The sequence below is a fragment of the Mytilus edulis genome, chromosome 1 (assembly GCF_963676685.1).
Source record: "Mytilus edulis chromosome 1, xbMytEdul2.2, whole genome shotgun sequence".
NCBI lineage: Eukaryota > Metazoa > Mollusca > Bivalvia > Mytilida > Mytilidae > Mytilus > Mytilus edulis.
The window spans coordinates 44832180-44852267 of record NC_092344.1 but is presented as its reverse complement, the minus strand read 5'-3'; the positions used below and the strand labels follow the sequence as shown (position 1 = coordinate 44852267).

The 20088-nt window shown below is 31.8% G+C and overlaps 1 protein-coding gene across 1 annotated transcript in view; it reads right to left on the bottom strand.

The window, feature by feature from the left end:
* LOC139483304 (inter-alpha-trypsin inhibitor heavy chain H3-like) overlaps nt 1-7105 on the bottom strand; it is a 29692-nt gene extending 22587 nt beyond the window's left edge. Inside the window, exons 1-3 of the mRNA XM_071267337.1 lie at nt 6861-7105; nt 1177-1340; nt 272-382 (exon numbers count right to left, since the gene is read on the bottom strand). Coding sequence (XP_071123438.1) covers nt 272-382; nt 1177-1340; nt 6861-6941 — 356 coding nt within the window. The 5' untranslated portion in view covers nt 6942-7105. The remainder of the gene's footprint in view (nt 1-271; nt 383-1176; nt 1341-6860) is intronic.
* Nucleotides 7106-20088: the final 12983 nt, after the last annotated feature.

The window sequence follows — 20088 nt, the reverse complement described above, 5'->3', positions numbered from 1 at the left end:
GGGGTTCGACCTCATAATCTCAGTCTTCAGTTAAATGTAGTAGTCGGACTTCATAGACCATTCGACCTCCATAGTGCCCTCAATGCTGACTACTGTATTCGACAAGAAACCGAATAAATATATTTAAACAAAGAAAGACAATAAAAGATAAAATATCTTATCGTGTGACTTATATAATTTTCATTTATTAAACATTAAATATAAGGATATATAATGACTTCACGGTTGTTGATTTGAAAAAAAAATGTTTGTTTAAAAAAATTCCACTTACGCAGCAGCGATGTGTCCAGCACTTTCTCCACGACTCTGTGCTTCTTCAAACTGTTGCTTTGCTTTTTCTTTCTCCTTTACATCTCCAGCATACCTTTTGCCTCCAATTTCCCTTCAGATATTTTAATTATTTTTCAATATGATATAAAATTAAGAAGATGTTGTATTATTACCAATGCGACAACTTTCCACAAGTATCAATTAACAACTATAGATCACCGTAAAGCCTTACAAAACCCCATAACGCATAGTCACTATAATAGGCCCCGAAATGACAAATATAAAACAATCAAATGAGAAAACAAACAGCTAAATTCATGTACAAAACAATAAACAATAAATGTTAACAAAACTAGTTCTCTTGCATTTGTAGCATGTCACCTACTTAGAGTTCCATACAAGACTAACAGGCAGCCACTATATTCCAAGATTATTATTCAAAATTTAGTTCATCTAAGGCAAAGTTTAAGTACCAGTTTGTTTATACTATTTGATTAGTAAATGGTTTGCGAAGGCAATTCTGATACTGGATCTAAAATACATTGTTATTAGGGAGACATATCTTCGAGTGCTTCATATTTGATTACTCGTGTCGTCTATTAGAATAGTCAAAGATTCTGTATAGGACAAACATTACAGAACTTATTCGTTTTATCTATGTTTCAATTGAAATGCTAACAAAGTGTATCAATATGGAATTATACAGTTTCTGTTTATTAAGTTGTGGGGTTTTTTTTTTGCAATCAATGGCTACCATTCTTTCTGTATAATCTTCTTTTTTCTATATATAAACTCAATTAGCCAGCTGACCAAGCACATAAATCAGATGAGTACATTGTGAAGTAATTCATTCCTAAACCTTCCAAAAAGATAAAAACACAAAAAGAAATAATTTCTTTGACTCACATTGTAAAGGCTGTTATGAATGCTGCGTCTGGTAAAGTGACGTCAAACAAGACCTCCGAAGCTTCATTATTGACGTTGAGGATCTTAGCCTCAACTACAGTTGTTGCAAATCTGTAGTAGATATCTGAGGTAATATGCATCGACTTTATCTCTGGTGTTAAAGCCTGTCACGAGACAAAAGATAATGAATAATATGTTAAAGCGTTTTTTCAATATTTATTCCGCAAGACTTTTATGCAGTATATTAATAAACCTTTAACTGTAACTTTTCACTTTAAAATTGGACCAAAACAATGTTAACCTACTGTCCAATATTGACATTGCCTACTGTAAATGTTTTAGTAGTTCTGTTAGTGGAAGATATTAGCAAGCAAAATCTAGGGAATTGTGCAAATGGTGATACAAGCATGAAAATTACCACAAAGCATCATTATTATATACTTTTTAAGAAATAACTGCTGGCCATTAAAAAAAAAAATTTTTCAAGATGGCCACCGCCATTTTCTAAAATGGCTGTTTTCTTCAGTTTGAAAATATTGATTTTTCTGGAAAACTTTTCTTTTACCTTCTTTTGGTAAAAACCAATCATCAGGTTTGGCGGCTACCTTCCTTACATCATATATTTATTAAAAATGAATATTTGACATTTCCAGTATTTGCGCATGCGCAAAAATGTTACAAAATTCTTTCAAAATCATTTGAACTATTTACTATATATTTAGTGTTTTTAGATTTCTAATGATATTATGAATTGGTTTAATAACATTTTTCAATGTTATGATACACATGTGTTTAACACTTTTGCGCATGTGCAAACTATTTATAGACATCAAGAGCGATTTGTATGCACTACCAGGCAATTCTCAGGTATTCGATGGATAAGACGAAAATGTGGTGAATCCCGCAGAAACATCAATTGTAACTGCAGATCAGTTACTTTTGGAAATGCTTAAGCAAATTCACTGGGAATGGCTTGATTTGTACGGAAAAGATAAGTTTATCGTCATGTTTGGTGGATTGCACATTGAAATGACTTGTTATAAAACTCTTGGTGATATATTGCGTGATAGGGGATGGACATGTTGTCTTACTAAAGCCAATATTGCAACACCAAGAATGGCAGATTCTTTTTATGAATGTTCAAATGTACCTAGGACTAGACAGGCGCATCAGATAACTGCATGACTTTTGCTTGAACTGTTAATTTCGGATTATGAAAGCTAAACTCAGAATACATAATTATGTTATGGCTCTGTGACGTTCAATGATTTCAAAGACTGGTGTAAAGAAATAGAGTCATCTCGACCACAGTTTCATTCCTGGCGTTCAATTATAAAATAAGAACTTCTTCTGATTTTAATATTATGCTCATTTCATGAGTGAGATTTCGTACTTTACAAACAGTCCATATAAAGCATGATAGGGTATTGATTTAGGTCTTGATCAAATAAATTATGCTCGATCGTTACTTACCCATCTCCAAGATATGACTTCCCTTCCCGAACATCATCCAAAGGTGGCAATGGAATTTGAAAATGATACTTGCACTGTACGTAAGACCAGCAAATTTCTTTCTTATAACAAAGATCAGGAACAAAAACAGAATAATGCAATTGTGAAGGGCGATATTGGTGCTTTAGGATTAACCGAAGATCCCATTTAAACAAGTGGATGAATGGAGTCAGTATACAAGAGGATGAATTTGAAAGATCTTGTGGTTTGGGTCATTCTATAACAGATGAACGACCGAATGAAGATTCTACAATAAACACAAAAAGATGTCTTTAAACAGCTTTGAAGGCTTTGTAAAGTGATGAACAAGTTTAGAAATTCATTTCTAGAAGAGTTGTCAGATTTGTAAAAAAAAATACTCCATTTAGGAAATTGTTGAACAGGTAAGATATGTAAATAAACTCCAAGATATTGGTCCAAACAATACGAAGATCTTTTGAAGCAAATGCAAAACGAAGGAGAACCTGCTTTTTATAACCAAATAAAAAATAACGACTTCCTATTTTGGCCGCAAAATGACACTGGAAACGTCTTTGTCAAAAACATAGCTAGAGAACCTTAAAAGTGATTGGGAAACTTTTCTAGACTTTTCATTTCTCGTCACTGTAGACACTTTTACTTGGAATATTTCTTTATCCATAAAAACCAAACTGCTCCTTTGTCTTTATCGCAGGTTGCTTCTTTAAATAGTGGTATTAAATCGCTGCAAATGGGTTTACTTGAAACATTCTGCGATTTGCTGATCCAAATTCGGACGCATTTATCTTCGGTGGGGCAGCAATGGAAGTTGGGCAAACTTGATGATGATTATGTAAATAGTGTCATACTGCCTTACATATAATCTTGCATCGATAAGTATTCAAGAGTAGACATTGTATTTGATGTTTACTAAATGAATAATTTCAAGGCTGTGACAAGACAAAGGCAAGGTTTTGTTTGTGCCAGATGGAAAGGTGTTGGTTCTAATAGAGCGAGTAGTTTTCTCTGTGAATATGTAAACGAAACGAAATTTTTCAAGTTTCTGAAGAGACTAATAAAAATGTGTATGTTACTCATGGTGAAAATATTCTTTGCAATTTCAATAAGGATACTTCCTATCTACCCCTTGTAATCATGAATAAGCAGATACACGAATGTTTGTCCGTATTCGGCATGATTATGAGAAGTGTAGTACTGACACAGATGTAATAATATCAAGAATTGCAGCAATCGCAAAACTAGTTAGAACACATTGTTGATAGGTTTTGGAAGGAATAAAGACTTTTGATGGCTTCCTGAACGTGACATATCAAATGCGTTTGGTCCTGGTGTAGCTGCCCTTCCTTTTGTGCATGCATTCAGTGGATATGACACTTTGTCGAATTGTCGTGGGAAAGGGAAGAGGTCACCTTGGCTAACAATGGAAGGTTTTCCAGATGTAAAGGACTTTTTTTTGGGCTTAAGTATGAAGTGAGGCACGATGTGAATTGTTTGCCAGGAATAAGCGGTATTGTGAATCCATTTCGCCTACAAGAGGTTCTTTTCCAGAGCACATCAAAAGAGAAGTAAATCAAGAGGGAGTTGCTTGGGCTCAGCCTGATTCATGTTTTCGACAGGTAAATGTACCAAGTCATGAACACTGGGGTTGGATGAAAGAAAAAATCAATGACAGTTGGAAACCGAAATGGACTTCTTTGACTGCCGTTGCATCCTCGTGTCAGGAACTTTGAAATCCGGAGGCAAATATCCAGCTGTGTTTGTTACCGTAAATGCTACGGGTTGTTGTATAGGCAACTGTCAGATAATTATAAGACGAGCAACCTGTCTTTCTAACCAAATTAGGCATTTTAACTTAACAAAGAGTGTTATTACTTTTTAAGTTGATGAAAATTATTAAAATATTTTCTACGTTTTTGCCTTCAATTTGGAACCGGAAATCACTATTTTTCTTCATTTATGTGACACATCTTTCAAGGGTTTACATCCCTTGTGAAATTGCTTGAAAGTATAAAAATCGAAATTTTTGACTTTTTTGCCGGCATTTTGAAACCGGAAGTCACCTAAAGTTTCATTAATGTATTGTCTAGTCGTAATTTATGAACTGTTATTTGCTTTTTATCAAATCTAACATTGGATTTTACATATAACACACCTTTTAAAGGATTGACAAATAATGGCTAATTTGTAATGACGCCATTTCCAAAATGTGTGGTGGCCATCTTGAAAAATGGATTTTTTTTTCTGGCCAGCAGCGGATTTTTTATAAGTATCATTTAGTTAACCTTTATACCAAATTTCATGCTTGTATCACTATTTGCACAATTATGTCCACAATATCTCCCACTATGTGTGATTTATCCCAGTTCACCGTCATCAATTGTTGTTATTGTTGTTATTGATTTTATCATTATGAGATAATTACATTACTCGACCCCAGTCTGAACCATACTCGACTGTACTGAATCCTACTTGACCTTATCTTTGCCGTTGAAAACAGTCTGAACTATTACTCGACCAGTCTGGAACAGTCTTAACCCATTCTTGATCTGTACTCTAAACCATACTTAACCAAAGGTCTGAACAATACTCGACCAGTCTGAACCATACTAGACCAAATAACCTCTACTTTTCTAACTGTTAAAATAAATTTCTTTTTAACTGACATATATAACAACAGCCACCAAAATTTATAAATTGTTTAACCTTATATTAGAAATATACCTATTGTTATATTCAGGATTAAAAAAAAATATATTATATATAATTTATATCAAAAAAGGATAAAACTAAATACATAAATAAAATTGTTTTTCTGTGTAGTGGTGAAATATTTAGTATAACCTCTGCTTTGGGCAAACTCAAAAATAAGATCACACCTGGTCAGAGGTATTAAATTCTAAATAACATTTATTCAAAATTGCAACATCCTGTTTAACTTTAAAAAACAAGGCCTTTCGAATATACAAGATAAGTAATACACGAATTTAAGAAAATAGGGCTTTATTTTTACCTACAGGTAAAACACACATGTACTAAGGTAATAAGACCATATTAAAGTGCTTCATGAATGCTATATCTTTAATTTGACAAAAAATACTTAAATCAATTGAAATAAATCTTTACTGTTACTTTGGAACACATTTCCTTTTTTAAAAGGGTTATCAAGGATCGATATGGAAATTCTATTATCATGATTCTATTAAACATTTAAATTCTTGGTTTAATAAAACAAAACAATTGAGGTCTTTTTTTTTTTTTTAATTTATTAAGTTGTTTTATATATTATTTTATATAAATATTAATAAAAAATAACATTCACTGCATTATTAACTAAAGTCTAACTGACAACATAAATTTATACTAGGCTTAAGTTAATGGTGAAAATATTCCAGTTAGCATAGAATACTTCAGAAATATTCATAAAATTTTGAAGACTATTGAAAATATTAGTCACAATTCATTGTTAAGATTATTTTATCAGCTTGTTTTATTTGTATTTTAAGGTTGATATATATTATTATGTAAGTGTTAATTAATATTGTGTTGAAGTTATTTTATGATTGATTATTGTGAAATTTTAATTTCAATACTATATTGAATACTTTTTTGATATCAAGTTGTTGTTCAAATTTCATTTTTATTCAAAATATTTCCTAAATTGATAAAATTCAGTTGATAGATACTAAGAATAGGTCTAGGTTGGTTAATACTTGGTCGAGTATGGTTCAGACTAGGTCGAGTATGGTTCAGACTAGGTCGAGTATGGTTCAGACTAGGTCGAGTACTGTTCAGACTAGGTCGAGTATGGTTCATACTAGGTCGAGCATGGTTCAGACTCGTATAAAATGGTTAAGAACTGGTCAAGTACAAATTCAGACTGTTAAGTATGGTTCAGACTACAGTCGAGTATTATCAAGTAAATTTCAGAACAATTCAGACTGGTCGAGTAAAAATCAGTACAATTTTTTACAGATATAGGCCATTTCAGACTTTTACTGGTTTGTAGTGATAGGGTCCATATGGTAAGAAGCGGTAGACGTAGTTTTGCAATGCTTGGGGTAGTCCTGCAAAGGGCATCCAGATCCCGTATTCATTGATTTACCGGTTGACATTACGTAACTGATATTTCAGTGAGGGGTCTAGTGTAAGATATATACTAAAAAACCAAACAATTAAAATCATTAAAAACCAACCTGTGAATTTTTCAGTATGACAAGTAACATCATAAACAACATATAACGAAACTTTAACATCTCTGGTGTCATCATGATCATTGTATGTGTATGCCAAAATCACTACACGTCTGCAACTTATTTGAAATGGTGTATTTCTGAGAAGTTTTGATATTCATTAATTCTTGTAAGCTCATCTAATACCTCTTGGTGACATACTAAGATTTCCGGTAACACAGCATGTTACTTCATATTTACATAATAATAATACGGCTTTATATACAAATTATTTCAATGCAACATCATATTTTTGTTTGTTCAATAATGTGAAATAATCTGTTAATTATGTCATGCATATATTGTATATAAATACAGAACTACGTGAGTATTTTGCGTTTCAATATTATAAGGTTATATTTAAGTTGAAATAGAAATAAAGCATTTATTTTCATCATTTTTAACAGAAATAGAAGTACATGATGTGCATTTATATATAACGAGGTTATTGTTATGTAATGATCGAATGCGATTTCAAATATTTTTTACTTGTGAATGAATGTAAATTTACTTCAAGAAATTACTAAATATTTACGTAGATATCAGGATTTTGTTTGGAAATGTGTTTGTTCCTTTTGAAATCTTATTACAAACGAAAATTATATCATGCATTTTAAAGTATGTTGTTTATAAAGCACACAATTTTAGATACGATCTATGTAAACTCGTAGAGCCTTTGAATAAATTTTTACTAAAGAATATAAATTTATCACTGTTGTAAGCTCTTTCAATATTATATTTACCTGTACTAATAATGATTTGTTTTTGGATGAATTATAACATGATAACTGAAAATGTATTGCTATATATACATAAATTTTGATTTACTTTCTGTCGATGTGATATGCTTTGATTTTTGACATGCTTTTTTCGATTTCATTGTATTGATATGAACAAAAGGATAAATCATTTGAAGACTTATTAAAATTGTATTTCCTTTCAATTCTTTGTTTTACAATCAGTGTAATAACAAGCTAAAATAAAAAGTAAAATCACAAAAATACTGAACTCCGAGGAAAATTCAAAAATCAAAAGGTAAAATCAAAAGCTCAAACACATCAAAATAAATGGATTACAACTGTCATATTCCTGACTTGGTACAGACATTGTCATATGTAGAAGATGGTGGTTTAAACCTGTTTTTTTAGCTAGCTAAACCTATCAATTTTGTGACCGTCGGATACATTATTTTATATTGACAACATTGTGTGAACAAAACAAACGGACATTATAGATGAAAATGTCAAAAATAGGGTACAACAATCAACATTGTATTATTATTATTATCACTATAAAAGATATACAAATATGTAAACAAACATTGGCACAATAACACAATGGCGGGATGTAGAAGGACAATGCCACGTCATATGTATCAAAGAAATACATTAAGGCATAGCGGCAAAGCATATTATTATTTAGCAAAAATGATTTTTAGCAATACAAAATTATTAGAAAAATAACAAAATGAAGGAATGTGTAAGTACAGAGCCACGTCATGATTTAAAAAAAAACACAAAAAAGCATATAGACAAGGCATATTAGCAAAAATGAAAGACAAGAATACAGAAATTATCAAGCGGGCCGTGGGTAGATGTTAAGTAGATAAAACCGCAATATGAATTGCTCAGTGGTACTGCTATTTTCTTGCACTGAGAAGTTTATAATGATCTTTTACATACATATTATATGTCAAAAAAATCCTAAGAGGAAAGGATGTGAAGTATATATTCCATGGTATAAAATGACTAACTTTAACCCTTCATGATACGCCTTCGTCGTAACAGTATGATACAAGCACGCTTTTTACTTTCATCCAATGCTAGATGTAGTGTAAAGGCTGTTGTATTTGCCAAGTATATAGACAACCGTTACCATTCACCAAAGACAAAAGAACAAAATAGTATTTTATGGGTCATCGTACGGCCTCCTAAAATGTATAAAGCCCATGTCGTCTTTTTAGCTAAGGGAGCTGCAATGAAAGAAGAAATTTAAAAGAACACATCATCAGTTTGAATAAATTAAATGACTTTAAAATCATACATTTTTTAACACTTATGACAGACGGTAGCCTTTTCGACGTCTAATTGATCTGAACTATTCAGTCTTATATAAGTAAGTACTTTATCTATATCCGTCTTGCACGCGTATAAAATAACCAAACACAAAGAAATCAATTGATAATTTCCGATTTGATTATATAGCTCATCACGTTCTAAAGTACTTATACATGCATTGCTTTAAAATAGAGTTGTAAAGAATTTAAGATGTTTGGGCTTTCCAGATGAAAATAAATTCCAGAAAAGAACTTCAGATGCACCAAATTTATTAAAATTACGACACGTGCTATGGGTTTCCGTCTTCTACTTTTTTATGTCAAGTAAGAAAAATCATATTTAGAAATGGTAATTTTTCGCAGTGTTAGTTTTCAAGAAGTTCATGAATAGAGATTTGAAAAATACATTCATTTTTGAATTTAATTGTTCAGGTGGTATTTAAGTAAATCGAATGTAAGGTATTTTTTGTATATATATAAAGACAGCTGTCACTTGGGAATAAGAAGTTCAATATCTGAAACAAAATCAAATCATTTTAGCTCTGCACTGAAAAGCTTTGAAATATAAGTGAACACGTGTATTATTTCAATTTTAGTGGAAAATTTTGATTTTTTTTTCTGACGTAGTTGCAACTTAGAACGTAATATTACTGCAATACATGCAATTGTTTTCTAATAAAACTTAATCGGGGATACCTATTTCAGAAGGCGAAAAATAAATCAATGCATAAATATGCTTTAAAAGTAAATAATATAAAACAGAAGCATGATGTTTAAACTATCAGTTATTTTTTTCAGCCCTATGTCGATATCAACCCAGACACCGAGGGATCGAGTGTTGATATCGACATAGGGCTGATGATACATGTACATTTAATATGCCAATTTATATGCTATGATCATGTATGATCTTTTTATCATATACTTCTACTCGGAAAAATATCATTGTATAAAATGTACACACATGACCAAAACAAAGAAGTTAAATCATTATTTCCGTTTTTTGTCATATAGTGCTTCACAAATTTAAGTACATATACATCCTGAGCTTTCAAATAAGCTTTTGAAGAAGTTATATAAAACTGTTTTATTTAGAACTTATCGATCCAATCTCAACAACGCACTTTCTGCATCCTAGACGTCAACGTATATTTCCAAGTGTAGTTCGAAAATATTTATAAAAGTTGGATACTAAAATGTACTTTTATAGCCAACTATACGTTATGGGATTTTCTCATTGATGAAAGTCATGCTGTTGCCTATTATTGATTACATTCACTTAACTTGTACTTTGGTGGATAGTTCTCGCATTGACAATCATACCACACCCTCCTTTTTTATTTTATTCTATATAAAATTCACATTGTTGTTTTAAGACAGACTTTAATTGCTGAAATAGTTTGAACTTTGCAGGATACGAAAGTTTTAAAACAATGCATTTAACACATAATATTGTATTTGATTTGATATTTTTATAATATATTTTCCTGTTTCCTAATTTAATTGTCATTCATCCTGTTGCAAGAATTCTATTTAGATGAAATATTAGCGTTTACGTATGTTTCATGCGGGATTTCGATATGATCGATTAAAAAACTTTGTCTATTTGTTGTGTACTACAAACAAAAATTATTGTATACCACACAACACAAGTGTTGGATACTATACAACTCAAGTGCTGCATACCAAACAACATATATAATTGTTCTATACCACACAATACAATTGTTCTATACCACACACTACAATTGTTGTATACCACACGCTACAATTGTTCTATACCACACAATACAATTATTGTATACCACACAATACAATTGGTCTATAGCACACACTACAATTATTGTATACCACACAATACAATTGTTCTTTGACACACACTACAATTATTGTATACCACACAATACAATTGTTCTATACCACACACTACAATTATTGTATACCACACAATACAATTGTTCATACCACACACTACAATTATTGTATACCACACACTACAATTGTTCTATACCACACAATACAATTATTGTATACCACACACTACAATTATTGTATACCACACAATACAATTGTTGTATACCGCACACTACAATTGTTGTATACCACACACTACAATTGTTCTATACCTCACAATACAATTGTTCTTTACCACACAATACAATTATTGTATACCTCACAACGGAATTGTTGTATACCACACACTACAATTGTTCTATACCTCACAATATAATTGTTCTTTACCACACAATACAATTATTGCATACCACACAACGGAATTGTTGTATACCACACACAACAATTGTTCTATACCTCACAATACAATTGTTCTTTACCACACAATACAGTTATTGTATACCACACAATACAATCTTGTATACCACACAATACAATTGTTCTATACCACACAACACAATTGTTTTGATCACACAACGCAATTGTTCTATACCACACACTACAATTGTTCTATATCACATAATACAAATGTTGTATAACACACTATACAATTGTTCTATACCACACAACGCAATTGTTGTATACCACACAACACAATTGTTCTATACCACACAACGCAATTGTTCTATACCATACAACACAAGTGTTGTATACCACACAACGCAATTGTTGTATACCACACACTACAATTGTTGTATACCACACAATACAATTGTTGTATACCACACAACACAATTATTGTATACTACACAACGGAATTGTTATATACCACACAACGGAATTGTTGTATACCACACACTACAATTGTTGTATACCACACAATACAATTGTTGTAAACCACACAATACAATTGGTCTATACCACACACTACAATTATTGTATACCACACAACGGAATTGTTGTGTACCACACACTACAATTGTTGTATACCACACACTACAATTAATGTAAACCACACAATACAATTGTTGTATACCACACAACGCAATTGTTGTATACCACACACTACAATTGTTGTATACCACACAATACAATTGTTGTAAACCACACAATACAATTGTTGTATACCACACAATACAATTGTTGTATACCACACAATACAATTGTTTTATACCACACAATGCAATTGTAGTATACCACACAATACAATTGTTGTATACTACACAACACTATTCTTGTATAACACACAATACAATTGTTGTATACTACACAATACAATTATTGTATACCACACAACACAATTGTTGTATACCACACAATACAATTGTTCTATACCACACACTACAATTATTGTATACCACACAATACAATTGTTCTATACCACACACTACAATTATTGTATACCACACACTACAATTGTTCTATACCACACAATACAATTATTGTATACCACACACTAAAATTATTGTATACCACACAATACAATTGTTGTATACCGCACACTACAATTGTTGTATACCACACACTACAATTGTTCTATACCTCACAATACAATTTTTCTTTACCACACAATACAATTATTGTATACCACACAACGGAATTGTTGTATACCACACACTACAATTGTTCTATACCTCACAATATAATTGTTCTTTACCACACAATACAATTATTGTATACCACACAACGGAATTGTTGTATACCACACACAACAATTGTTCTATACCTCACAATACAATTGTTCTTTACCACACAATACAGTTATTGTATACCACACAATACAATTGTTGTATACCACACAATACAATCTTGTGTACCACACAATACAATTGTTCTATACCACACAACACAATTGTTGTGATCACACAACGCAATTGTTCTATACCACACACTACAATTGTTCTATCTCACATAATACAAATGTTGTATAACACACTATACAATTGTTCTATACCACACAACGCAATTGTTGTATACCACAAAACACAATTGATCTATACCACACAACGGATTTGTTCTATACCATACAACACAAGTGTTGTATACCACACAACGCAATTGTTGTATACCACACACTACAAGTGTTGTATACAACACAATACAATTGTTGTATACCACACAACACAATTGTTGTATACTACACAACGGAATTGTTGTATACCACACAACGAAATTGTTGTATACCACACACTACAATTGTTGTATACCACACAATACAATTGGTCTATACCACACACTACAATTATTGTATACCACACAACGGAATTGTTGTGTACCACACACTACAATTGTTGTATACCACACAATACAATTGTTGTAAACCACACAATACAATTGTTGTATACCACACAATACAATTGTTGTATACCACACAACGCAATTGTTGTATACCACACACTACAATTGTTGTATACCACACAATACAATTGTTGTAAACCACACAATACAATTGTTGTATACCACACAACGCAATTGTTGTATACCACACACTACAATTGTTGTATACCACACACTACAATTGTTGTAAACCACACACTACAATTGTTGTATACCACACAATACAATTGTTGTAAACCACACAATACAATTGTTGTAAACCACACACTACAATTGTTGTATACCACACAATACAATTGTTGTAAACCACACAATACAATTGTTTTATACCACACAATACAATTGTTGTATACCACACAATACAATTGTTGTAAACCACACACTACAATTGTTGTATACCACACAATACAATTGTTGTAAACCACACAATACAATTGTTGTATACCACACAATACAATTGTTGTATACCACACAATACAATTGTTTTATACTACACACTACAATTATTGTATACCACACACTACAATTGTTGTATACCACACAATACAATTGTTGTATACTACACAACACTATTCTTGTATAACACACAATACAATTGTTGTATACTACACAATACAATTATTGTATACCACACAACACAATTGTTGTATACCACACAATACAATTGTTATATACCACACAACACAATTGTTGTATACCACAAAACGCATTTGTTGTATACCACACAACGCAATTGTTCTATACCACACAACGCAATTGTTGTATACCACAGAACATAATTGATGTATAACACACAACGCAATTATTCTATACCACACAATACAATTGTTCTGTACCACACAACGCAATTGTTGTATACCACAGACCATAATTGATGTATACCACACAACATCATTGTTCTATACTACATAACACACTTGCTGTTAACCATACAACATATTTCATTCATAAGGTATCTTGTTATTTAGTATACCAGTACAAATGGTCGACCAGCAGGTGTATTGGCTCAGTGGTAATAAAGAACAAAGGATGTGATAAATCCACTCTTTGCCCCTTGAATTTGTAAAAAACAATAAGAACAAAGGATGTAATAAATCCACTCTTTGCCCCTTGAATTTGTAAAAAACCATGTAACTATACATATATCTTTCCAGATAATTACAAGACTTTTAGTCTGTCAAATGTAAAATGTTATACATGTTGAGATAAACATTTAAAATTCAACATGTTGATGACGTCATAGTAAATTATTTCCTGTAATTTATAATTGGGCATTAATTTATTGTATATATCATTAGTAGTGGCAGCGTTTCCAATTAACATATACTCTTGTGGAGAGTTGTCTCATTGGCAATCATACCACATCTTCTTTTTTATAAGTACTAGACGATAGTCTACCTCACCACCCCATCCATCGATGACGATACTTGTTCACTCGAGAAAGTTAAATTTTCAATTTTTGAAAAGCGATATTTAATGAGATTTTTTTGACTTTTTTTTAAAAGTGGACAAATGTTATCATTTGAGTTATTTGGTATAATCTGGTGTAGAAATGCCAAGTGCAATGTTCCGAATGGATATGGCGGGAAATATAGTTGCTGCTTCATTGAATGTATCTTCCGTCACCACTTTGATTAATCTCTAAAGGGGTTCATTATTCTTTTAACATATTGACAGAATTGCTAATCTTGCTTACTTTTTGGAGTGGCAGTTTAAGCTTGAGTGTTTTCCGAGACACAATACTAAAAGCGTACTACCTTATATATTAAGAAAATGTGTTACTGTTGTCCGATGATTGAAAATTACGGTATGAAATTTTGACTGCATTTGGAAGTAGAATAATTGGGATGGGGGAACACATTTTGTCTGGTTTACAGCTTTACTAGTTTTTATCATCAGTATTTCAATGTAAAAAGAAACCCATCATCGATCTGAATCAAAAGTAATTAAAAAAAATGTATTTAAAAAAAAGAAAGGTATTGCACCCGATAGCGTTTCGGTATTGATTGTGACGTTGCTTTTTAAAATCTATTGTGAGGTATAACGCCCTAGATTCTGTTACTTTCATGAAAGCATTATATATATGATACGATCTTTTTTATCATTGTTTCCATTGTGCAAAACGTTTGACCCGACGGTATGTAGGTCAAACTACAGTAACCAACGACGTCATGTTTTAATCCGATGATATCAGTTTTGATCTGAAGTTATCGAGGCTTTGAACCAGAAATGTTGATTTTTTTTATCGAAAACACTCTCAAAGCAACATGATTAACAGATTAACAGGCTTTCGATGTAAAGATATTGTTGATTATAGTAGGCTTATAAAAACCACATGTTTTTGCAAAATGTCGTTCAACTGAATTTGAATCGATGCAGGTTTGCTGGATCCTCTAAAAAATCAAGCAATCAATCAAACAACGAAGTTTCAAAAATCAATAAGTCAATTAGTCAATCAAAGAATTCAACCCCAACATGTAGGTCACAAATTTAAACTATAATAATTAATAGATTTTTTCAATACTTCAATATTGATTTGATGAATCCTTGCTGTTCATTCATTGTGACAGCCCTATTGAAAAGTGTGTATTTATTTGCTGATGTGCAAACATATATTGTAATGTTCAATTAATGAAATAGTATACAGGTATGTAGATATTCACCAGACGAATAAGTAGGTGAAACTAATATGATAGTCAATATATTCAAAAAGATGAAAATATTGTGTATCTTGTTACATAATTTTACCTGTCTTTGAATTGTAGGCATACGTTTTAGTATTGATAAAGATGAAATATAGATTTATAAGACCTAATAATTTGTGTTTCAATTGTTATTTGTTTTTCAATTTATTTATTTTTCGATTTATTTGTTTTTTAATTGTTATTTGTTTTTCAATTATTATTTGTTTTTCAATTTATTTGTTTTTCCATTTATTTGTTTTTCGATTTATTTGTTTTTCAATTGTTATTTGTTTCCATACTTGTAATAGTCACAACTTTAAAACAAGCCTTCGAAGAGTTGGGGTAAAACAACAAAGACGACACCTGCATTGCAATACAACCGGGTATTTTATGCCAGCGTCGGCATAAGCAGGGTCAAGTAAGCTATTTACTCCCTCGTTTCAATCTTCCGAAAATAAAATTTTTCTTAACTAGATATTGTAGAAAAAACCAACACAGTATACGGTTGTGCGTTGGCCTTTAACACTGGTATTAAAGAGATAATATTAGTTACATAGTGTGCTAGTGACCTAATACGGTATATATGGGGTCAGTAAATTCCATATGGGGTGAGAGCGAAGCTCGAATCCCCATATGGAATTTACTGACCCCATATATACCGTATTACGTCACTAGCACACTATGTAACGAATTTATCTTACCGACTATCTTAACGTGTGAAATTAAGACTAGTGATTCTCAAAATGAGAAAGTCTACTAAGAAAATACTTCCATTGATTCTACAAAAACAGATGCCAACAATAACGACTTGTAAGGTTTAAATGTGTTTTATGAATTTTTTTCAATCTTAATCATCAATTTCTTCGTCTGTTGGAACTTTTAAGATTTGTTCTCAGTACCGTTTTGTTTTTTATAAAGGGACATAACACCTTTACTAACCGTGTATGAAATAAGCCCCGCCCCCTTCTTACCTAATAAGGAATATAAAGGGACGTAACTCCACTACTAACCGTGTATGAGTTAAGCACCGCCTCCCTACTAACCTAATATCAAATATACACGGTTTGCACGCGGACGCTTTTAACCAATCATATTCCTGGAAATGTATAGGAGGTAAGATAATAGTAACTGCAATTACGATTATCCCAATATGGCGACGGTGGATATAGGTAAAATCTTTACACTCATTTTTCTTAAATGTAGCATGCTTTTGTCAATAATTACTCAGCTGCAAGGTTTATCTATACCATTACATCATATTTGAATCGTAACGGTGCACTGGAATCGTCTGAGCGCTTTGAAAATTGCCATTGAGAAATTCAAAACAGTGTAGCTGTGGCCATTGATTGACCCATCAAAATCATCCATTGACTGGGACAATTTAGGTGAACGTTTGTCTGTAACAACCACTGTTCATGACGTACTTACGATAGACATTTAAACTATGGGGTCAACAAAGGTTTCTTAACGCCTTTAATTATAAAATAATTCGAAAAATTAATCAGGAATAACCTTTGTGTTTTGATTTATATAATTGATATAAATCAAAATATCGTGTTATTTCTGATTAATTTTTCGAATTACTTTATTTAGGTGTTGAGAACCTTTGGTGACCCCATAGTTTAAGTGTCTTTAAAAAGTACATAGTGAGCATTGGTCGTTACATACAAACGTTCACCTAAATTGTCCCAGTCAATGAATGATTTTAATGTGTCAATCAATGGCCACAGCTACACTGTTTTGAATTTCATACTAAATGTGTCTTTCAGCATTTCAATGGTATTTTGTGTGTTAAAAATGCAAATGTCAAGTTTAACGATGACATAAACGCATATAAAAATAAATGAAGAAACTTACAGGTTAATATCTAGGACAAATTTACCTATATATATATATATATATATACAGTCATGGGACTAAAGTGAGTTCCCAGTAAAAAAAGTCCTATCATTTCAACTTGTATATCTATTTATAACTGACAACAATATGCATAACCTTTTAGTTTAAACATATTTTACTTGCAAAAGTAGCAAAAGGGATTGGACACAAGTTATAACAACATTCTAGACGTTCTCTCCCAATATAAATATAAACACAAAGTACATTAGATAATGGCGAAAAAAAAACACAACATAGTAGTAATGCATGTAATACATACTTCAAACAAAAATTAGAAATAAAAAGAAAAAAGAAAAAAAAAATACAATATAATAAGGAATAATAATGAAACAACTAGACTGAAGTGAAAGGTTGTAAAGTAGAAATTTAGAATGTTAATTGACTGCTTTAAATCTTTGTGTTATTCTGATATAAGATTGTACGGACTCAAAATGTCTTTGTTTTGCTGAAAAGAAAGGTCACCGTCACCAGCTAAAAGAACCTCAATGGATATAGCATAACTTTCTAATTTTGAAAACAGTATTTCTCTGGCTTCGTTGTGAAGAGCGCACTGTAAAAAATAGTGTATACTATCCTCAACAGGGTGGCCACAGCTGCATGCGGGACTGGGTTTAATATTAACACGATGTAAATCTGAATTTAAAGAACTGCACATATTTCTCAAACGTGTATAAATGATATTAATTTTCTATCCCCACAACTAAAATAAGAAGTGGCTGTATCAATTTGGACTTCATCTTTCGTTTAAAAATATTTATGTTTTGGACGTACGTATGTCGGGGGGGAAGGCTATTCCATTCAAAAGTAGTGGATGGGAAAAAGGATTTTCTAGTTATGTCTAGTCTATAACCGGGTACTACATAATTATTACTGTTTCGCAAATCGTAGTTAGATACTTGACCAACAAGCGGGGGCATTAACTCACAGAGATAATCAGGGGCAGTCTCATTATGTATAGAATAGAACATATTGAGCATTCTGGATTTTCTTCTGTTCACAAGCAATTGCCAGCCAGTTTCAAAATATATAGCTTCCCGACTAGCAAACACGGGCAACCCAGTTACTAACCTCCCTGCTTCTAACTGAACATGTTCTAAATTGTCGGCTTCTTGTTGAGTACAACCATCCCATAACTCACATGCATATTCCATAACGGGTCTTATAAAAGTTAAATATATACGAGAAAGATAATTTCTATTCAATACATATTTCAATTGTTTAAGAACATTTAATCTCGTGCTTGCACACTTTAAAATATTTTCTATATGTGTATGGAATTTATCATTGGAATCAAAAGTAATCCCTAAGTGTTTATGACAGGAGACAAATTCTACTAATTGGTTTTGAAATTCTATTTCAATATCATCTGGGGAAGTATGGCAGGAGAATATCATAGCCTTTGTCTTATTAGGGTTAAAGTTAATAAGCCAATCTTTAGACCATACTGAAATTTGTTCTAAATCGCTGTTTAAGACATCCTCTATAGTGTAAGGGTTATTGCTGGAATAAAAAAGAGATGTATCATCAGCAAACAATCGAGTTAGACTTGTCAAATTATCAGCTATGTCATTTACATAAATAAGATATAGTAGGGGACCTAATACAGAGCCTTGCGGAACTCCTGCATTAGTATTATCAAAAGGCGAATAGGCATTTGAAACGAAAACGCTTTGTTTTCTATTTGAAATATAACTTTCAAACCATTTATACAGATTTCCATCAATACCATACGCTTTTAGTTTTATTAAGAGGCCACTATGCCATACCCTATCAAAAGCTTTCGAGGTATCACATAATATAAGAGATGTTATACAGCGATCATCAAGTGACATGCATATCCTATAATAAATTTCTATTAGCTGGTGAACCTTTTGATATATACATGTACCTGTTAAAGATACGGAAAATGAAGCAGCTGTCGAGACAGCTATTGTGGTAAGTAGATATTTTGATTTTTTTCAATGTTGTGTGCGCGTTTAAGTCCGTTTTTGTTTGTTTTTTTTAGGGGGAGGGGGAGGGGGGATTAGCTATATCCCATATCCCAAAAGTGCAATCCTTTCAATTCATTGCTCAAAATGAAAGTCACGTATACCACATTTTCATATGTCATATGTATGTTTTGCCTCCAATATCACGTTTATATTAAAATTCTGCGCGAAATGAACAAAAGTTTCCGTCAATAACTTTATAACTGCATTATCGGATTTAACAGTTGATACCTTTATCGGTAGATATGAGTGTTCATATTTCCCTTTTCCTTATAATTCAATAAATATAGCCGTCCATTTTTTTCCCTTTGATTCCCTTTTTTCTATTTTATACT